The sequence below is a fragment of the Caenorhabditis elegans genome, chromosome IV, assembly GCF_000002985.6.
Source record: "Caenorhabditis elegans chromosome IV".
In the NCBI taxonomy this organism is placed as follows: Eukaryota; Metazoa; Nematoda; class Chromadorea; order Rhabditida; family Rhabditidae; genus Caenorhabditis; species Caenorhabditis elegans.
This window is the reverse complement of record NC_003282.8, coordinates 1,240,163-1,259,839: the sequence shown is the minus strand read 5'-3', so window position 1 is coordinate 1,259,839 and position 19,677 is coordinate 1,240,163. Positions and strand designations below refer to the sequence as shown.

General features: G+C 36.8%; 8 protein-coding genes and 1 pseudogene across 9 annotated transcripts; 5 read left to right on the top strand and 4 right to left on the bottom strand.

Annotated features, from left to right (window-relative positions):
* Positions 1 to 495: 495 nt before the first annotated feature.
* clec-168 (C-type lectin domain-containing protein) lies at positions 496 to 2,871 on the bottom strand (the record flags this gene model as incomplete). The annotated part of the gene is made up of 9 exons (NM_001268302.3): positions 496 to 529; positions 580 to 710; positions 762 to 850; positions 897 to 1,047; positions 1,673 to 1,912; positions 1,961 to 2,054; positions 2,102 to 2,291; positions 2,336 to 2,611; positions 2,658 to 2,871. The coding sequence occupies 9 exons, from the start codon at positions 2,869 to 2,871 to the stop codon at positions 496 to 498; spliced, it is 1,419 nt and encodes a 472-aa protein (NP_001255231.1).
* A 1,236-nt stretch (positions 2,872 to 4,107) lies between these two features.
* clec-167 (C-type lectin domain-containing protein) lies at positions 4,108 to 6,703 on the top strand (the record flags this gene model as incomplete). Its single annotated transcript, NM_171260.3, has 8 exons — positions 4,108 to 4,369; positions 4,797 to 5,081; positions 5,125 to 5,311; positions 5,357 to 5,450; positions 5,504 to 5,743; positions 6,223 to 6,370; positions 6,410 to 6,492; positions 6,536 to 6,703. 8 exons carry the CDS (start codon positions 4,108 to 4,110, stop codon positions 6,701 to 6,703), a joined length of 1,467 nt encoding a protein of 488 aa, NP_741309.3.
* A 130-nt stretch (positions 6,704 to 6,833) lies between these two features.
* On the bottom strand, positions 6,834 to 6,947 carry F38A1.16 (annotated as a pseudogene). Its single transcript has one exon. A coding segment is annotated over exon 1 (114 nt).
* Positions 6,948 to 7,452: 505 nt separating this feature from the next.
* On the bottom strand, positions 7,453 to 7,979 carry F38A1.6 (DUF7154 domain-containing protein; the record flags this gene model as incomplete). Its single annotated transcript, NM_171259.5, has 4 exons — positions 7,453 to 7,486; positions 7,533 to 7,657; positions 7,711 to 7,793; positions 7,838 to 7,979. 4 exons carry the CDS (start codon positions 7,977 to 7,979, stop codon positions 7,453 to 7,455), a joined length of 384 nt encoding a protein of 127 aa, NP_741308.2.
* Positions 7,980 to 8,497: 518 nt separating this feature from the next.
* clec-166 (C-type lectin domain-containing protein) lies at positions 8,498 to 10,648 on the top strand. Its single transcript, NM_171258.6, has 9 exons — positions 8,498 to 8,713; positions 8,771 to 9,040; positions 9,110 to 9,299; positions 9,346 to 9,439; positions 9,493 to 9,732; positions 9,786 to 9,933; positions 9,979 to 10,064; positions 10,385 to 10,509; positions 10,562 to 10,648. Exons 1-9 carry the CDS (start codon positions 8,500 to 8,502, stop codon positions 10,593 to 10,595), a joined length of 1,401 nt encoding a protein of 466 aa, NP_741307.2. The 5' UTR covers positions 8,498 to 8,499; the 3' UTR covers positions 10,596 to 10,648.
* Positions 10,649 to 10,814: 166 nt separating this feature from the next.
* Positions 10,815 to 12,454, bottom strand: F38A1.11 (PAN-3 domain-containing protein; the record flags this gene model as incomplete). The annotated part of the gene is made up of 6 exons (NM_171257.2): positions 10,815 to 11,214; positions 11,321 to 11,412; positions 11,475 to 11,495; positions 11,541 to 11,726; positions 11,772 to 11,873; positions 12,356 to 12,454. 6 exons carry the CDS (start codon positions 12,452 to 12,454, stop codon positions 10,815 to 10,817), a joined length of 900 nt encoding a protein of 299 aa, NP_741306.2.
* A 499-nt stretch (positions 12,455 to 12,953) lies between these two features.
* Positions 12,954 to 14,669, top strand: clec-165 (C-type lectin domain-containing protein). The gene is made up of 5 exons (NM_171256.4): positions 12,954 to 13,184; positions 13,238 to 13,516; positions 13,564 to 13,735; positions 14,239 to 14,332; positions 14,376 to 14,669. The coding sequence occupies exons 1-5, from the start codon at positions 12,968 to 12,970 to the stop codon at positions 14,439 to 14,441; spliced, it is 828 nt and encodes a 275-aa protein (NP_741305.1). The 5' UTR covers positions 12,954 to 12,967; the 3' UTR covers positions 14,442 to 14,669.
* On the top strand, positions 14,496 to 15,451 carry F38A1.9 (DUF7154 domain-containing protein; the record flags this gene model as incomplete). Its single annotated transcript, NM_171255.3, has 4 exons — positions 14,496 to 14,615; positions 14,679 to 14,826; positions 14,874 to 14,956; positions 15,314 to 15,451. The coding sequence occupies 4 exons, from the start codon at positions 14,496 to 14,498 to the stop codon at positions 15,449 to 15,451; spliced, it is 489 nt and encodes a 162-aa protein (NP_741304.1).
* A 993-nt stretch (positions 15,452 to 16,444) lies between these two features.
* F38A1.15 (PAN-3 domain-containing protein) lies at positions 16,445 to 18,508 on the top strand (the record flags this gene model as incomplete). Its single annotated transcript, NM_001083220.3, has 7 exons — positions 16,445 to 16,931; positions 16,981 to 17,082; positions 17,128 to 17,310; positions 17,858 to 17,878; positions 17,930 to 18,018; positions 18,063 to 18,411; positions 18,464 to 18,508. Exons 1-7 carry the CDS (start codon positions 16,761 to 16,763, stop codon positions 18,506 to 18,508), a joined length of 960 nt encoding a protein of 319 aa, NP_001076689.1. The 5' UTR covers positions 16,445 to 16,760.
* Between the last annotated feature and the right edge of the window lie 1,169 nt (positions 18,509 to 19,677).

Genomic DNA, 19,677 nt, shown 5'->3' with positions numbered 1-19,677 from the left:
CTCCACACGGATAACTACGTTTATTGAAAAAAATTTTACGATACAATCTGTATTTTAAGCTGACCACAGTCAAAATCCACTTGGGGAAGTTATTTGTTTTGCTGATTTCTGTCCGGAAGGTTTCATGGTTTTACTACTGATCTCAAAACAAATAACCTAACTATCCGGTAGTAGAATTTATTTTCGGTGATACATATGATTTTTATAGAAAAGTGAGGGACTACATTTCCTCACTCCGGCTTATAATATAACCGTACTTATGAATTTTGTTTCTTCATACACATTTCCACGGTTTCATGTTTCATTCTGAATTTTTGGTGATGGACAATTTTAGAGTGCCGGATTGTCGCTGTCTACATTTTCAGACACAGTGGCCTGTGTAAATGTATAAAATGCAAGCCATAACTTAATTATGATAATGACTGGTTGAATATTGTTTATGAAGTTGAAAATCAACAGTATAACATTTAAATTCGTTCGAACTGATTCAAGCATTTAATCACAGTATGGAATCCAATCCGCAGAATTTCTGGAATAAAACTTATTGTGAACTCTTAATAAAAATAATATGCTACTTACTCTCCGTCATAAGTGTATACCCTGACTTGCATTGCTTGTTCCATTTTGTTTGTGTAGTTATACTGTACTTTCATGGTATAGATCTCCGGAGCTATATAGTACACGCCAGAGGACGTAACCCCATCCATGACCTGAAACATCATGGGTGGAAACCGTTTTAGAGAACATTTTTTTCTACTTACAGTCGAGTTAGATTGCAAGTGTTGAATGTAGCGTGGCTCATCGCTATTGAACCATGAAAAATCAAATGACTGGAAATTATCAAGAGGTCCTGAAATCTTTTGATACTTGAAAGCAGATTCAAACCCCAATCTCACCGTGATCTTCCACCGACGCAAACACCGTATAATACATTATTGACTGTGGAACGTACATTGAAGGCAGCTCCGTAATGTTTTGCCCAGAGACTAGCACATTTGCACAATAAATTGGGTATGGTGGATAAAACATTGGCACCGAAGTCACCAACTGGAAAAAAAACTGATTAACTGTGCTATAGACCCAGGGTAGGCCATAAATATGGTGAAATGTGTTGTTTTGTCGCCGATTGCCGGAAATTTTCGATTACCCCTCACCCTGCGTTATGTGCCAATCAGCACATTTACAAAAGCGACATTTTGACTTTAAGGAAGTTTTTGAGCAACTTTTCAGTTAAATAAAAGTAGAATTATCTTTAGAAAGTTCAAATATTTTTTATATTTCGATATAACTTTCCGAAAAAAAATTTTTGACACACCCATTAGAAAAATGGGATTTCCTCGGAACATCTCTGCCCGCACCTTTCTGTGCTACTATTATTATGGCCTATTCGTTATGTATTGTTCACACCTGAACTGAACAAAAATAACTTACACCTGCAATATCCTTATCCTTTGCAAAATTACATAGACCGTTAGTTTTAGATGTCAGATTGTAAATGGTTTTGGATTGATTGCCTCCTGACGGATCTGTGGAACAAACTGCATTGACAGTTCCATGATTCAGCCTCACAAGTGACACGGTATTCGAGATATCAATATCGTTAGGATATCGTTTGGAAAGGATGAAGGTATTTTTTCCACCGATATATTTTAGTTTAGTCCACCAAACTCACCTTTCCAGCATAGTAATCGGTTCCAAAATTACATATTCCATTAGTTCTAGACGTCAGATTGTATATTGCTTTGGACTGAGTCCCTCCTGATGGATTAATGGAAGAAACGGCGTAAACGATTCCATGATAATACCGAACAAGTGAAACTGTCTTCGAAATGTCCTCATCATTGGGGTAACGTTTTTCAAGAATAAGGCAAACTGATCCGCAAACGGTGACATCTTTATTGTTGAAGAACTTCTGAAAGTTCAAAAACTGAGAAGATTCAATTCCTTCAACATTGCCTACTTCAATGATTCGTAAGCTGTCGCTACCTGTAGTGGTGCCGTTAAATCCTAGACTCGAGTTTGAGAGATGCGAGTGCACATATGTCGTAGCAAGTCTAAAGCATTAGTACTATAGTTTAAAAAAACTGACCAATTAACTTACTTTTTATCCAAAAAGTACACAATGTCCTCTTCTTCAAGCACATCGAATTTTGCGATTGCATATACCGAGTACCCGGAATAATCATCGATATTGCTCAAATCCCATGAATCCTTTACCACTTGTGGATCCAGATCATTCGAGTACGCGAATAAAAAACTTATAGGCCCGCCTGGTTGACAAGAATTTGCGCCTGAAAACCTGTTTAAGACTATTTTTAGTAATATAAAGCCTAACTTGTTATAGTACTTTGTCGAGTCGTCAAAATAAATGGTGGAGGGAAAGTTGGTGGAGCAGCAGGATCGTAACTGCACACGAAAACATTCTTTGCACCATTTCCATAGAGATACCATTTTCCGTTAAGCGTGTGTTCAGCGACAAAATTTCCTGTACCGGTACCAAAGTTAGTGTAAGTAACCGGTCTTCCATTATCCCATAAATAGGGATCGAAATAATCGAATCTGCTCAAGCCGATCCAAAAACGATTGGTTTCGAATGCAGCACGGGCGTAAGCTATAATGTCGGTGTTTATCTCATCTCAAAGAATTTAGTAACTTACTAGCCAAGAAGTTACTAGTGGATAGATCAGGAACATATGCCAAATATGAAGGGACTGGACTCTGGTAGTGACACCATTTACGAGCATCATAGAATTCCATGGATAAATTCACGAATTTGTAGCATAATCCTCCAATCTCTTTATCCTCAATGTCAATACAATCACTATCTGCATGAGAAGCTGATAAAAGAAAAAGAATCAATTGAAGAAACATTTGATCTCAAAATGAAAAGTTGTGATAACAGCTGGTCTTTAAATTGGGTTTGTCACTGTTATCAGTTGAAATGTATGTAGTAGAATGAAATGTTTGTGACTGGTTACTGTATCTGATAATATCACGGAAATAATGGAATTATTCAATGAAATGCGGCAAAGATCCTGCACATAAAGGACGTTTTTGATTTATTAGTTTTTGATCTAATTTATTGAAACGGAACAGTGTAGTCCGAAACTAAGAACTAACCGTAAAAACTATCATACGGCTCGAGATCCGCAAACACTTAAAACAGCTTATTTCAGTATGATAGTCTGACAGAAATGTAGAAAAAGGTTCGTTCTATCCGAAAATAAGATTTATTTTTGTTGAAAAAATTTGAAAAAGTCCTCAAATAGTGCCGAAAAGTTACGGTTGCCGAAAAAACTTTAATCGGCACTTTTTTTGGCCAACGGCCACTTTCAGACACAATTTGAGGTCCTTTTCAAACTTTTCAACAGAAGTAAATGTTATTTTCAGATAAAACAATCTGTTTTCTACATACATTTCTATGATAATTTTAGATAACAAAAAACGCAATTTTTCGACTCAAACTATTTTTCGCCGCGGCCCAAAAAATTTTCAACTTGCGCACATTCTGGAACGTTGCACAAGCAGATATTCGCAAAGAATATATTTTGTTTCTTACAAAGTTAGAAATAAAACTTGTGCTGTTTAACTATTTTTGAGATTTTCAATCGAATGCCATTCGCGCGAGATGTGCTCCGCATAAATGTAGCCTGCTCTGTACAAGGTGTTGGAGGAACATTTGATCTCTGATAAAATATTTGTGGTACCATCAGTTGATTTTTATTCCATGTTTCACACACGTATCTGTAGGATTAAAATTTAAACTACACATTCCTGACTTATTTATCAGCAAAACCAAGAAAAGTTGCGAAACATTCAATGAATAACGTTTTTGATTTTTTGAATCACATAGTCATAAATCAGAAAATGATTTAACTGAAATTATTTCGATTACTTTTTCCTTAAACCATCTTAATGCTTTACTTGAAGTGTTGATAGTTTAGAATGCATTAAACGTCATTTTTAGTGTGAGTAAAAAGTTTCGTTGCTTTTTGTGTCGAGTTAAGTTTTGCTGGTTACAGTCCTGGGCGGTGTCGCCTTTTCACCAGATAATAATACGCTAAGTTTTCCTTAGTTTTAGTAGTTTTACTAAAGAGCGCAGCCAACATGACTAAAAAATCGTTTTTCATTAAGCTTATAATTTTTATATCCCAAATGTGTCTATTATTTATTTTGCTTGTATTTCTATTTTATACCGACAAAGTGTGCTTTGACAATGATGATAAGGAAATCAAAGGATTATGCTACAAATTTGTTTCCCAACAGATGACATTCACTGATGCTCGTAATTGGTGTCATTATCAGAATCCAGTCACTTCATCTTATTTAGCATATGTTCCTGATCAGCACACCAATAGTTTTTTGGCATGTAAGTTTACAACTTTCTTTTACGTGTTTCCATAAGTTTTTAGGATATTGATATGTTAATAGATCATTTTTCTCCAATATGTAATTGATATAGAAAAGCTGCATCATTTACTGGATAGATTCAAGGAGTTATATAGAAGTTCTAAAGACTTGAATTTTCAAATTTCAAATTTTCTCATTCCTACCAATTTGTTGAGAATCAAATTAAGAAATGAAGAAAATCTCACCTATACTTTAGCATAAGGCGCGTATTGAGGCGAGAATCCGGCAGACAGGAAGGCGTTTCAAGAACTACATAAAAGCCCTATTATGCACGATAACAATATCTGAATGTCCTAGGCAATTAAAGTGCTCTGGCATATCAATTTTAATTGCCATAAGGGCAGAGTAGAAAATAAAGTAACAAACTCGTCCATCTTGATTTGTAGCACACGCCCGCTCTGTTTTCGGAACAACCGATGGAAGTTTTTGGATTGGTTTGAGTCGAAACAGTTCCTCAGATTCCTTTACATGGGATAACGGAAGTCCGGTGGCTTTTACTAACTTTGTTACTCAACTGGACCAGGATTATATAGTTGAAGACATAGTAAACACAAAATGGAATTCATTTCGAGAGAGTGATAAGAACTTCTTTGTGTGCAGTTATAATCCTGCTGCTCCACCAACTTTCGCACCTCCAACTATTTCAACGACTCAGGAAGTACCTGTGACGCGTAATTTATATAATATTTCAAACTTAATCTCATATTTTTTCAGAAAATAATTCTTGCAAACCAAAAAGAGATCAAGCGACCCTTCTTTTCGCATACTCAAATGATTTGGATCCACAGGTGGTTAAAAATACATGGGACATGCTGTTCCATGACCGCACCTACTCACGTTTTGCGATTGCAAGATTTGATGTGCGTAACCAAGAAGCAATTGCATATTTCCTATTTTTCGAGTAATATTAGTTACGAAAAATTATATTTTTAATTCATTACTTTAGGTTTGCAAAGTCATATTTGTATTCCCACCTCCCTGATTCCAGTTTAGGATTTGGCGACAACACAACTGGAAGTGATTCTTTTAAAACTATAGAAGTATGCTTAGTTTAAGACTGGAAAATACAAATATAAATTTTATCCATTTTAAGAAGTTCTACAACAATCAAGAAGCACCCGTCTGTGGATCAGTTTGCCTTATTCTTGAAAAACGTTACCCCAATGATGAGGACATTTCGAAGACAGTTTCACTTGTTCGGTATTATCATGGAATCGTTTACGCCGTTTCTTCCATTAATCCATCAGGAGGGACTCAGTCCAAAGCAATATACAATCTGACGTCTAGAACTAATGGAATATGTAATTTTGGAACAGAAAACTATGCTGGAAAGGTGAGTTTGGTGGACTTAACGTTTTTGCTTTTTTTCTAAATCCGTGCGCAGTGCGAAAAACTGAACTATTTTCAAAACTGAACAATTCAGCTAATAATATAAATTTATTTTTTATTGTACACCTGGGTGACTGATTGCTCCATTTCAAAATGTTTTAACTCAAAATACCGACCCAAACATTTTTTATGGAACGATTTGAAGGCGAATTAGTTTTTTTTTTTTCGATTTTTCGATTTTCCAACTTCCAGCTCAATTTTTGGAAAGTCCATTATTCCGATCCAAAACAACTTGTAATGCAACAATTAGTCAACCAAACGTTGAACAAAGAAAATTTTCTAATTACCAAAAATTAGTTTGGTCGGGGCAGCCAATTTTTCGATTTTTTCGATTTCCAAAACCGACACCCTTGGTGTGCACGGCGTGTGCGCACCAAGGGTGTCCATTGTTTGGGATATCTGTAGCAAACCAATTTATTTCAGTTAATAGATCGTGTACCAATGTCCTCTCTTTCGTATGTAATTTACTGTGCAAATCCAGTGGTATCTGGACAAAACATCATAGAATTACCGCCAATGACCGTTCCATTCGAAGATGTATATTGGATAACCCTTGTAGTGCAAGATCACGGTTAGTTTCAAATCAGTTCTCCACTTTTCAAATTTTCAGGACCGAGTGACTTTTTCGTGTCTTCCAATCTTTCATGGTCCAATGATAAAGAAGGTGGCGATGACTTGCCAGCTAACTCAACTGTAAATTAAATTTGCAGTCCCGCCCAAAAAAAACTAAATTCAGAGTCCGGATATTCTCTTCTTGGGTTCATGGTACAACTTTAGCCCTGCGGTTTATAGCATGAAACTAGGGTATAGCTACTCTAACAACAATAAAGAAGCATTGCAAGTCAGGGTGTTTCGTGCAAACCAATTCAGACCAAATGCCGATTGGCTACCCTATTGTGACTAAAAGCGAGCCTAATCTACGTATGTGAACACTTTCAATCGAATATGTATAATCTTTATTTCATTTGATTGTTTCTATTTTAACTATAAAACTATGTTTGAATCATTCTTGCACAAAAATTATTTTCAAAGTTTCACTTGTGCTTTTGGATTCTGACACCATTAACGAGCAATATTGAGCTTGCAGCATAATCCTTCAATTCTTTTGTCATCACGGTCATAACAAATATTATATGAAGACAATTGTATCAAGATCTATAACAAAACAGTTGGTTGCTATGCCTTTAATATCAGCACATGGAGTTAATGTAAAATTTGTAGTCAAGCGTTCAATTATTCAGATCCTCGCATTTTTTCCCCAATTAGCTGATCTTCCGATAACATTGTGTTGGAGCCCTTCAAACTGGTTCCAAGAATGAAAAGTTGAACAGCTCCAAACACGACTTTCATTATAAGTCAAAAACTCCACAAATTTGTTGAACTATAGCTGTTAATTTTGAATGGTTTATGTCATAGTTCAAATCAGGTTAATAGTGGGTGTGTATTGTGATATTTTCTGCATATTTACTCTACATTTCAAAGCTGACATGTTAGAACAAGCAAACGAGAAATTTATTTGGATTCTTAGGTTTGAGAAGATTTAATTTCTGACATACACACCTAGGAGTCTAACTATAAATCAACAATTGAAACCAAGGGATATTATTTATGTTTAAGTATGTTGAAAACAAAACTCGAACAGCCAGCTTTCTGTCAGTCACAGTACGGTAGCCAATCCACAGGAGCCCTGAAATGATCACTGTTACCAATTAACAATGTTATTATTTTCTTACTTTCCACTGTACCATCTGACTTGTAGTGGTTCGTTATCGTTGTTAGCATAGCTATACTCTAGTTTCATGTCATAAACCACAGGGTTTAAGTTGTACCAGCCACGGCCGAGAGGACGAATTACTTGCTGAAATTAATGTTCCTAAGTTTGATTATTGCTGTACAGCGCATTTCATTTACACTTTTGCCAAATTGTACGTAACCACCACCGTCTTTATTGTTGGACCATGACATATTGGCAGACAAGAAAAAATTGAGAGGTCCTGAAAAATGGTCAATGCATGAAAGTAGAGAATTGGTTACAAACCATGATCTTGAACTACAATGTTCATATAATATTGACCAGCAAACGGAACATTCATTGGAGCCATTTCTATGCTGTTTTGTCCAATTGCCAGAGGATTTGCACAATAAATTGGATGCGGGTATAGAAGCGGCACCCAGCTCATTAGCTGAAGAAAGTCATTTTCTTTTAACACAAAGTCATAATCAATTGTGACAAAGTTACAAAAATAATAGTTTAGAAACTTTTTGCGCTTGTTGTTTCAAAGCAGTTGTTGATCGTCTGTGTCACAGATGGACTAGAAGCATGGATTCATATTTTCAACTAATATTTAAACAATGTTAGCTGAACTGTGATAAAACACATTTCAAATAGTTTTTTTAACTCAAGCTCTTGAGATTCTACCAACGCGCATAGTTTACCACACTTCATTCACTCATAGAATTTATTGATTTTTTTGCAAAAGGCAAACCAATATCGATCATTTGAATAAATCAAGACCAGTGTGAAAATCTTTTTTTTTATTTATATAAGAAAGCATTGACCATTTGTGCAAAATTTCCAATGAGGAAGGGAAAATGTATCAGATTACCTATAATACATTAAGCCATCTTAAAATTTTTTGGCAACACACACACAACTATAAAGACCCGTCTTATCACGAGTTCTTTCATATTTGGCTTCAAATGTTACTTCAATTGCTTCTTCCTATTGCACTTGTTGCATATGCCAGTGGTGCCTGTTTCGACAATGACAAGGAAGTGAAAGGAGCATGCTTTAAGTTTGTCAACCAACAGTTGACATTTAATGATGCTCGTAACTGGTGTCATTATCAGAATCCAGTCACTTCATCTTATTTGGCTTATGTTCCTGACCAGTACACCAGTAGTTTTGTGGCAGGTAAAATTGCAACTTTACAGTTAATGTAGTAGAAACGACTTCTTTGGCCATTTACAGCATACGCCCGCACCGCATTCGGAACAAACTATGGAAACTTTTGGATCGGTTTAAGCCGAAATAGTTCTTCTAGTCCATTCGCTTGGGATAATGGAAGTCCTGTTGCATATACCAATTTCGACACACAATTTGGTCAGAATTATATTGCTGAAAAAATTGTGAACTCAAAGTGGACTGCATTCGGGGAAAAAGATAAGAACTTCTTTGTGTGCAGTTATAACCCTACTTTCTCACCTGCAATTATTTCGACGACTCAAGAACCTACTACAGGTTAGCAATATATTGTTTGTTTATTAGGGTTTGTATATTATAGGCGCACAACTTTCTTATAATTTCCAGAAGGCAATTCTTGTCAGCCAGTTGATAGAATGACACTTCTATTCGCCTACTCAAATGATTTGGATCCGCAAGCTGTTAACAATTCATGGAACTGGGCCGGTATTAATTTGTATTCCACCTTCTCTGGGTTTGCGTTTGCAAGGTTCGATGTGCGTGACGAAGAAGACATTGCATATTTCACAGACTTTGAGTAAACACCATTTTCACAGATTGTCACTTTCAAATCTGTATTTCAGAAGCGCCACGTCATATTTGCACTCACATCTTCCTGATTCAAGTTTAGGGTTTGGTGATAATAATACAGGAAGTGACTCTCTGGTAACTATTGAAGTAGGTGTTTTTTGCTAATTTTTAGACGTCCATCAATTTATCGATATTTAAAGAAATTCTACAACAGTAAAGAAATTCCCGTCTGTGGTGCCATTAGCATGATTCTATCCAAGCGTTACCCTGACGACTGGAATCTACCAAGGACAGTTTCACTTGTGAGAGAACATCATGGAATAGTTCATGCGGTGTCCTCCGTTGATCCATCGGGTGGTACGCCATCCAATGCACTATATAACTTAACGTCTAAGACCAATGGAATGAGCAATTTTGGAACAGATGATGGATTTCCACGTGTAAGTGTTAATCTCTTGTGTTCTGCAATATGACGGGTAACACTAATTTTTAGCTAGTAGGCTTGATTTCCTTCAATTATGGCCCGCAACCAATTTACTGCGCTAATCCAGAGGTCTCCGGGCAGAACACTATTGAATTGCCTGCAATTGATATTCTATCCTCTGAATCTTATTGGGTGTCAGTGTTGACGCAGGATCATGGTGAGTTGGTATTTGAGCGTTCAAAATGTTCAAAGACGTGTTCAGGTCCTCTCGACGCTTTTCAGTCGTTTAATCTTACATGGTCCAGTAGCGAATACGGGGGCAATACCTTAAATTCTAGCAGCACACAAGTAAGTAAAATCAATGAAATTTTAACATGTGTTCTAAAAAGCATGGATTGTTCACAAGCCCGCGATTTCTATGAGCTTTGTATTCTTGTCTTTTCAGAACTCAGATTTCTAAGAACCTGTATCATCTTCAGACTTCTTTTATATACTCATAAAAGCATGACAGTCAGATACAAACAGAATCGTTGAACAACCTTTAAACCTATTCTCTACCCAGATGTATAGCAAGTTGCTCCCGAATATTATCGTATTGAAATTTTTCGGTTTATCAATATCAATTCAATTTAGAAGGTACTATACAATATCTTATCCCTACATTTCAGGGTCTCTATGGGCTTGTTGGTCTAAACTGGTTCCCCTTCAACGCGGAGACTTATAGCATGAAGCTGCAGTATAACTATATAAACAATATAAACGAGGTGATACAAGTAAGGCTTTACGGTGTGAGGTTAGTTATTGTGTAAATCATGACCATGTCTGTAAAATTGAATTTATTTCAGAGCCCAACGTGACTGGCTGCCGTATTGTGACTGAGTATAAATCGATTGATGGGATTTTATTTTATCCAATAATAATGTTGTCATAGTAAATCATGTTCATATTCAAGAACAAGATTAGAGAGGTTCCTAGAGGCTTGAATTTATTGAGTTCTAGTTTATATCTAAACTCAAATGTATGATTGTATGTAGTACGTTATATTGACCATGTCCTTTCACTAGCAAAGCTTTGCAGCACATTAATTCCTTTCATTGACTAGTAAGTGGCTCGAACTGAAAATTTGTTTTTCAAAGAGTATTTAAACTTCCATACCCAACAGTCCCCCGTCCATCCGACAAAGTACATTATAACTGTACCTCCACTAATATTGATCACAAAAGCAGTAGTTGGAGATAGAGGGAAACCATCCTGTAGATCATAAACAATTTTCGTATTATCCAAATAGATGAAAGCCTGTGTCTCGGAAGAATTCACATAAATTGTGAACTCATCTCCAATCGAATATGGATTTGTTTGATTATCAATCCAATAGATTATGTCACTGTCCTTCCACGTGGCAATCTCAGTTGTTACGAAATTTTCGGTTCGTTTATTGTTCAATTTGATGTAGACGGGGTAGTTTTGGGTGGAATCTTCGAGAAATGATATAGAAAAGCTGAAAAATTAATATAAAAACATCTTCCTCTACTTCTAATACACGTCGTTGGTTCGTCGTTTGAAAAGTGTTCACGAGATAGGCTTTTCTAGGTTAGGCTACTTACAGGTCTTCTTCTGCACTGATTCTGCCCTTCATGAAAAATGTCTCGCCGGGTGAAAATGGAGCCCCGTTTAAAGAATGACGATATCCACTTGACTGAAACTTATATATTGAAAAATAAACATTAAAATTTCAAATTGTGATTGTTTCAAACTCACATTCATTCCTTCCAGTGACTCCTGAAAACTTTTATAACTATTGCCTAACACCTGTTTGAAACTTACGTATTCCTCCGGAACATCCTTCAAACAAGTCCATAATCCATATTGAAAACTACAAAATGTTCCATTATCCGTTACCATCGTCTGATAGTAGAACTCTGTTCCATTTGTAGCGACTACCGAAGCGCTGGGACTTCCAAATAACGGAGCGTCCGTGGAAATTGAGCAAAGCCCTTGGGTTACCGGAAGCTGGAATTTCACTATAATTCCTATAGTTTTTTATTTGGAAATTACCTTCAAAGCTACCCGTTTTTGGGAGTTTTTCTCTACTTTGTCGACGGAAACAGTATCTCCAATGTAGTAGTACTCACAGCCAGAGGTCAGTTTTGAGATTAACTGAAAATAAATAAAAAGTTTCCGGGTACTTGATACGTCGTACATCATGAAGTTATTGCCAGTGACGTCAAGAGCTATGACGTCATCAAAAAAAAATAGTTTTAGCCTTCCAGAAGTTTTTCAAGTTTTCTGTAACCTTCTAAAAAAGTTCTTGCTCCTTTCAGAAATTTATCGAGTTTTCCACGGATTTCTGGCTTCCCTCATAAATTGGAATGGAAGAGTTTGAAGAGAACTAGGCCATTTTGGCTCGGCCATATTTCGGGTAGATTTACGGCGCGTTGCGTGTCGCAGGCGATTGTCAATGGAGCGCGAAAAATTCAATGAGGAAGGCCAGAACCCCGTGGTTTTCCAAAACATTTTTAAAATTTCTTCAATTTTTTATAGAATTCCTTGTACCTCTAAATGCTTCTAGTACGTCAGAAAAAAAAATTTCCAGGAGGTTTTTTTCGAGAAGCTTTCAAAACTTTATTAGCAAAACTTACCACACAATTCCACGTATCCCAACACTTTTCCAGACAATTTTCCCAATTTTCAGAACTTTGGGCTCCGGCGACCGTTGGCTCACCGAATATCACAACCATTTTTAGATTTTCAGTCAGATCAGGTGCACGTGGGGCAAATGCGACTTGAAATTTGACAATTAGTAGGCAAAATATTTGTGGAGAAACCATTTTTGGCGGAAGTAGTGACGGGAAACTGAAAAAGTTGGAACTTTCTAAAGGGGGTTACTTGGTAACGTGTGAGTCAAAAATCCTGTCGAAAGCGGAAGTAAAATTCTACCTGGTTACATGAAAGTTTTTGGTTTGAAATGCTTCACAATTTTTGTATGCTCAAATTTCCAAAACTTGATCTTTTGAATACCTCCTTTCTAGTTTTTTTTGGAAGTAAATGAAATCAAGAAGAACTTCTGATAAGGAATGTCTCTGTAGTTAAGTCTTATGGAAAATCGTCTTATGGAGTCTTATAGTCTTATGGAGTCTTATGGAAAACATTTCACATACATTCATGTCAATCCTTCCATGGTTTTACTGATAAGCGTGGTAAATATGACTTAAAAGACAATACTTATCACAGATTTTCCCATTCGACTTCAAATGTTTCTCCAGCTATTCTCTCTTGTTTTATGTGTATCATATGCCTGTAGTACTTGCCTGGACAGTGGAGACATAGATATCAAAGGATTATGCTTCAAGTTTGTGGCTCAACAGATGACATTTAATGATGCTCGTAATTGGTGTCATTACCAAAATCCAGTCATTTCATCTTACTTGGCATATGTCCCCGATCAGTACACCAGCAATTTCTTGGCTTGTTAGTAACTTACTCTATTCAACGCTTATTCAATTACATTTCATACTTTATAGCCTACGCTCGCACTGCGTTTAGATCTGCCAACGGAATCTTTTGGATTGGTCTGAGCCGTAACAATATTTCTAGTTGGGTTTGGGATAACGGAAATCCAGTGACATATACAAATTTTGGCACACAACTCGGTCAGAACTATGTGGCTGAAAGCTCGGCCAACTCAAAATGGAGCACATTTGGAGAAAATGATAAGAACTTCTTTGTATGCAGTTATGATCCTGCTGCTCCACCAACTTTCCGACCTCCAATTGTTACTACCACTCAAGTCCCTATTACAGGTTGGTAAAAAGTTCCGTTTGTCATTTCAGACCTTAATAAGTTTCAGAAGACACATCTTGCAAACCAATTGGTTCATTGACATATCTTTTTGCATTCTCTAATGACTTGGATCCACAAGTTGTGAAAGATTCATGGAACAATTTCCACGTCGGTGGCATAGCAATTGCAAGATTTGACGTTCGTGATGAAGAAGATATCGTATACTTCACAGATTTCAAGTAATAATTTTGGCCAGATAGACTAGATCGCCTACCCTGCCACATAACTTACAAGTCACTAGGAGTGTCAATTTTTTGGACCAACATTTATCAGAACACACCTGGTTTCGGGCTGTCCCATTACGGCTTGATCTATGTACTATAAATATCGGGCATTTTTCCCCAAAAAAAGTGACGTCAGCACGCTCTTAACCAACCATGCGAAATCAGTTGAGAAATCTTCGTCTAAAGTACCGCGATTATCATATATCTACGTAGATCAAACCAAAATAGGCATTTTGACACCACGTGAGAGCAGTAGATCGGTGAGAACTTCATGACTCACTCAGAGAAAACGTACGTCTCCGCCTGCTCATGTAGACTTAAAATGGTCGCCCATTATATGCGCTTATAAGTCTTATCAACTTATTAACCTTTGGCCCAAAATTGAAAAGACACCTTCCCAGAAATTATGGTCACAGTCCAGAGTCCGCTGCCGAGTAAATTTTAATTGCAAACTTCAGAAACGCCACGGCATATTTGCTCGACCATCTTCCTAATTCAAAGTTAGGATTTGGGGACACAATGACAGGAAGTTCCAGCTTAAGAACTATTGAAGTAGGTTTGCGTATTAGGTCTACAAGCACACCAAAACTTCCAGAAGTTCTACAACAGTAAAGAAATACCGGTCTGCGGTGCTGTTTGCATGGTTTTTTCAAAACGTTAGCCTAACGAGTCGGATATTTCGAAGACCGTTACCATTGTTCGACAACATCATGGAATGGTTAATGCAATTACATCTATTTATCCATCAGGAGGAACTCGATCCAAAGCGCTTTATAACTTAACTTCGAAAACAAATGGAATGAACAATTGCGGAAAAGATGAGGATTTTGAAGAAGTACTTTCTTAACTTACTTAACTAGTTTAGTATAAAACTGCGAAAACCTATGTATTTTAACAGATAACTAAATACCTCCCTGACTTTTCTGCCACCTACCCAAGTTACTGTGCAAACCCACTAGTCTCCGGGCAAGGCTCCATGAATCTGCCTTCGATGATGGGTACATATTCAGGTGTTTATATAACTACTATAGCGGTACAAGATCATGGTGAGTTTTTTTATTTTCTATTTTCAAAGAACTTTAATTTGTTATAGGGCCTGTTGATTCTTTTAATTCATTGGATTTGTCATCGTTTAGTAAGGATAACGGTAGCAGTGATTTGGCAATGAACTCGACGGTGAGATATTGAATTTTAAATACTGAATTACTAGTCACAGAGCGGCTTTTACTACGTGGCCTAGAAAAATCAAAAACTCGGCCAATGATTTATCTGGGATTTTTGACGTGGGATGTTTCTGAAACTTGACGAGACTGTTCTCAAAAGGGGGTTCTATAGTTCCACCGTGGCGATTTTTGAGAAAATGTTCCGTATCCATGTTATGAAGGTGACCGAATTTTCTTATTTTACGGCCACGTAGTAAAAACCGCTCTGTGTAGTACTTTACAATACAACTTTGTGTGATTCAGTCAAAACTCTTAATGTGACAAACTTCTCAGATTTGAAGGCTCTTCACTTTAAAGTTCATGATTACAGGATTTTTTCGAAAGTAGAAGTATTATTGATGGTGGAGCAATCGAGTATTACCTGGGCGTTAACACTATGAAATTGCAGTATAACTATTCAACAAGTATACCTCAAATAATACAGATCAGAATTCATTGTGCAGGGTAATAAGTGTATTATTCTCATATTAACGAGCAATATGAAAAATTAATGATATTTCAGAATTCCAAATGACTGGCTGCCCTATTGTGAATAACTAATTTTTTGGTTTAAAATTTAAGATGTAACATTAATAAAATGTTTTTGATTGTGTTTTTGTGCTGCTTACTGACTGATAAATTATGATCACTATGATCTCGAGATGAATCTGTTCTCCAAAATCAATATTGGAAAAAATGAATCATTTTTGTAGTTTTTTGTGCGTATCCATGTAGACTTGGTTTATAATACTATAATTAATGTAGCTCAATAAAACAATACGCCAGTACAGCTCCGAGCACAGCCAGTACAGCTCCGAGCACAGCCAGTACAGCTCCGAGCACAGCCAGTACAGCTCCGAGCTCACTTGTTTGTGTGCATACCCAATTTAAAGGTGGAGTACCGTGTGTGCTTTTTTTACTCCAAATTATAAATATACTGTTCAATATACTGTTCAAAAAGTCATAAACATTTTTCTTCATTTTTCAAAAAATTGTTAAGATGAAAATGTCGGTATATATTCAATATTCACGTGGCATCAGGCTGTCCCATCGCTCCACTGCACACAAGATGGCGGGAAAATATTTTCTGAATCTTTGTGGCGTCACAGCGCATTTCGAATAATTGTTTCCAAACTACATAAACGTCTACTTTTGTAAAAATTTTAAAAATGTTTTAAATAAGTTTTCGTTATTCGTTTTTTATTGTATTTTGCTTCATATTCTCTATTTAACTTGCTGAATTTTCAAAATTTTGGTGAAAATATCAAGTTTTTAATTAACATGAAAAATTTATTTGAAAATGATAAAACGATTTGACAAAAATCGGCGCATAAACTGATAAACATTTATTCAAAATGCTGTGACGTCACAAATATTCAAATAATATTTTCCCGCCATTTAGTGTGCAGTGGAGCGATGGGACAGCCTGACGCCACGTGAATATTCCAAATTACTAGTTGATACTAAAATATTTAAACATCCCACCCCCACTAAGACTGTTACTCTGGTTTAATAGATGTTTTCCATTAGCGTTGTGCAAAAAATTTAATAGTTTGTACCTTCTATCTCCGTTTACAACTTCACTTTGTTATTTTCTTACGGAAAATAGAAAAGTAAACTTTTATTACTCTTGTATCCATGGAAGAGCCGGTTTATAGTTGAATTGCACAAAACTCCCAGTTTACGGCGGCAAGCTTGCGTTTTTCGTGTTCGTGTAGTTTTCTAGTTTTCTAGTACAAATTGATTAAGTTTTGCAGATATCTGCCCAGGAAGCAGTCATGTTTCTATTCCTTTTGCTATTTTCGGCCGTGGCTTCGGCACTTATCCCAGATCTAACAAAGCACCTGAAAATGATTGTGGTTTTCGGAAAACCAACTACAGAAGGACTCAAAAGTAAAGATGATTGGGAGGATTGCCTGGATATATGTTGGGAAACTTGGGATTGTGTGGTTAGTTTCTATGATTTACTCCATATTTAATTGAAACTTCCAATTCCAGCTTATCTATAAACTTCCCGTTGGCTGTGAGTACTTCTACATAAAAGACAATCTAAAAGTCACCAACCAAAAAGGGATATCAAAGGAAAAAGTCGCTTTCAAGGTGAGCATTTTCTTTACTTTCAAAAAAAAAACCCTATAATTTCAGCTTCCGGTTCCAGAAGGACAGTGCCCAAGCTCCCCAGACCCCCCGTTATTTGGTGACGCTGCAGTGAGAATTAATACTACTGATGGGACAACATCCTTTCAAACAACTGTGACGGATAATGGAACATTTTGGGGATTTCAGTACGGGGTATACACTTGTTTGAAGGATATCCCGGATACTTATGTGAGTGGAGGTTCCGATCGTCTTTGGTTCTTCCAAAAGTTCTGAATCCTAGAGCAGTTGGGGGCTCTCCTAGGCTCACAAAAATTGTAAGGTGGCTTTGTGTGGAGTTGTGGGGACGGATAAACGGGGTAGGAATTAACACAAGTTTAATTTGCTTTTTGGCATTTAAGGCAATCAGTAACAGGAGCCAAGGTCTATTTCCGATGTGTTTTTCTGAGAACCCACCTACTAACTTACTGTGCTATTTTGACGTATACTATAGGTCTCGTTGATCATTGTTGGGTTCTTTGCGGATCTAAAAATAGATTTCTAACAAAACCACTCCTAAAATGAATAGGCTCATGACAAAAACGACATAAGAATACAGTTCTTGTTTTTGAAACCTCAACCTTGAAGATAGGCGTCTTGCATGGCAGTTTCAGAGTTCCGAGGCAGTAAGTTACAATCAAGCACTAGAAAAATACTCATCAGAAAATTTGGGCTCTGGAAGTCCGAATTGGTCCTTTTGGACGGCTCTAGAGGCAATCTGTCATTTTTTTTTTTTCAGACAACAATCAGCAAAACTGTCGTAAGTTATTTTTACTCTCTAACGCAAAACATATCTACAAATCTCCTTTAGCCACAACCTTACTATCACTACCTTACTTCCAAGTTCCTGCCCGGCTCCACTTTCTTCATGACCGGACAGATTTCTTCATCTCAACATCGGTAAAGCCTGGACTGGTACTTTAAATATTCTATGACCTTTTCAGCTTCACCATTTCATTCTACAATACGATCACCAGATTCTACCCACTTTATGTCGAAGTTAGGAATTTCATCGGCAGCGGCCAGACAGCGCTTAATATGTACACATACAATGGTAACACACGGATTAAAGTGCAAACGGAGAAAAGTCCGTATACGTATGGAGAAACGTTCAAGATTTACGTAAATTCTTCTTATACCGAAGCGTTTATTTACTTGGATAACAACGCGATCATCACTCATGAACTGGTGGAAGGTTATAATATGACAGATATCGATTCATTTGTTATTAATATAACAAATGAATCGACAGAAGTGGCGTTAGACTTTCTGGGATGGACCGGAGATTGTTGGGTGAGAAACTAAGAAATTTGATCTACTGACCAATAGTACACTTAATTTTCAGTTCGAGCCAATTCCAGCAACACCTCCCGTGCAGCCTGAGCTCTAAGTCATGAATTACATATAATTGTCATCCTACTGCTTATTTCACTATGTTAGAATAAAGCATTGTTAATATAACAAAAACTTTTTGGATTTGCCCGTTTTCTCTTTGATTTTATCTATACCTGCCTCAAATCTTAACTCAAGTATAAAATATTGCGCAAGCAGAGATGATTAGCGCATTTCTCGTGTCCGACGCTGGCGCGAAACTAGTTTTGCTCGAAGCGGCGTATTGATTCGCTGCTCATTGCGCCAGATTTATAGTTTTTAGCAGTGGTGTGCGGCAAATTTGCCGTTTGCCGAGCTCGGCAAATTTCGAAAAAGTAGATTTGCCAAATTTTCCGAGCTCTGCAAATTTCGAAATTTGCCGCACACGTCAAAAACTTTGCAGTACAATTCTGACCAAAACTATTGATTGCCGCTGAAAGTTTAGTAAAATGACACGAAATTGAGTTATTTAGATGCTTGAGCAAACATACTACATGGAACTTATTCTGAAACCAGATGTGTGTTAAGAAATCAGTAGTTTTGGTGCTCCAAAAAGCATAAAAAATACCAAAATTTTCGGAGTTTGTTAAGCACGGTAAATTTGCCGAATCTGTCGAGCTCGGCAAATATTGGAAAAAGAGATTTGCCGAATTTGAGATTTTTTTGAGAATTTTGACCCCTGGTTTTTAGCCAGGTTAGCTTATTTTTTATTGATTGTTCTTGGCTCCGAAGATCAGCTTTTTTTTATAGAATGTTTTCCGGTTTCATGATGATTCGAACCGGATTTCTTGACTCTTGTTTTTTTCTAAAGCTTTTCGCAATAAAAGGTTTGTGAGTTTGAAAACCGGGGGTTTTATTTCGGGGCGATCGCCAGGCTTGAACAGGCGAATTCCTAACTAGTTCTGTGATTTTAGGTGACGTTAGCTGAAGGATGTTCAATTTTTTTTCAAATGCATTTGGCTTAGTGCTCTTTCGAACTTTTTGTCTAACTTTCTAGTGTGTTCTTTCAATTTTCCAGGAAAAAAACATCATTTTTCAGTGACAGATCGCCTAGTAACATGCACGGCTCCATTTTTGCAGCTCCTTGCATCAGGAACCAGTTCACTCGTCATGTAGCTTTCGGTCTTCCTGTTCCTTTTTCCAATTCAAACTTTGATTTTGGTAGTTTTACCTGAGCAAACTGAGCAT

Bases quoted from the DNA above. Each gene is read 5' to 3' on its own strand.
- clec-166 (NM_171258.6), top strand. From the start codon at position 8,500: ATGTTACTTCAATTGCTTCTTCCTATTGCACTTGTTGCATATGCCAGT. The intron at 9,041-9,109 runs GTTAGCAATATA...TATAATTTCCAG, and splicing joins GACTCAAGAACCTACTACAG to AAGGCAATTCTTGTCAGCCA. The intron at 10,510-10,561 runs GTTAGTTATTGT...AATTTATTTCAG, and splicing joins GTAAGGCTTTACGGTGTGAG to AGCCCAACGTGACTGGCTGC.
- clec-165 (NM_171256.4), top strand. From the start codon at position 12,968: ATGTTTCTCCAGCTATTCTCTCTTGTTTTATGTGTATCATATGCCTGT. The intron at 13,185-13,237 runs GTTAGTAACTTA...CATACTTTATAG, and splicing joins CACCAGCAATTTCTTGGCTT to CCTACGCTCGCACTGCGTTT. The intron at 13,736-14,238 runs GTAATAATTTTG...TGCAAACTTCAG, and splicing joins GTATACTTCACAGATTTCAA to AAACGCCACGGCATATTTGC.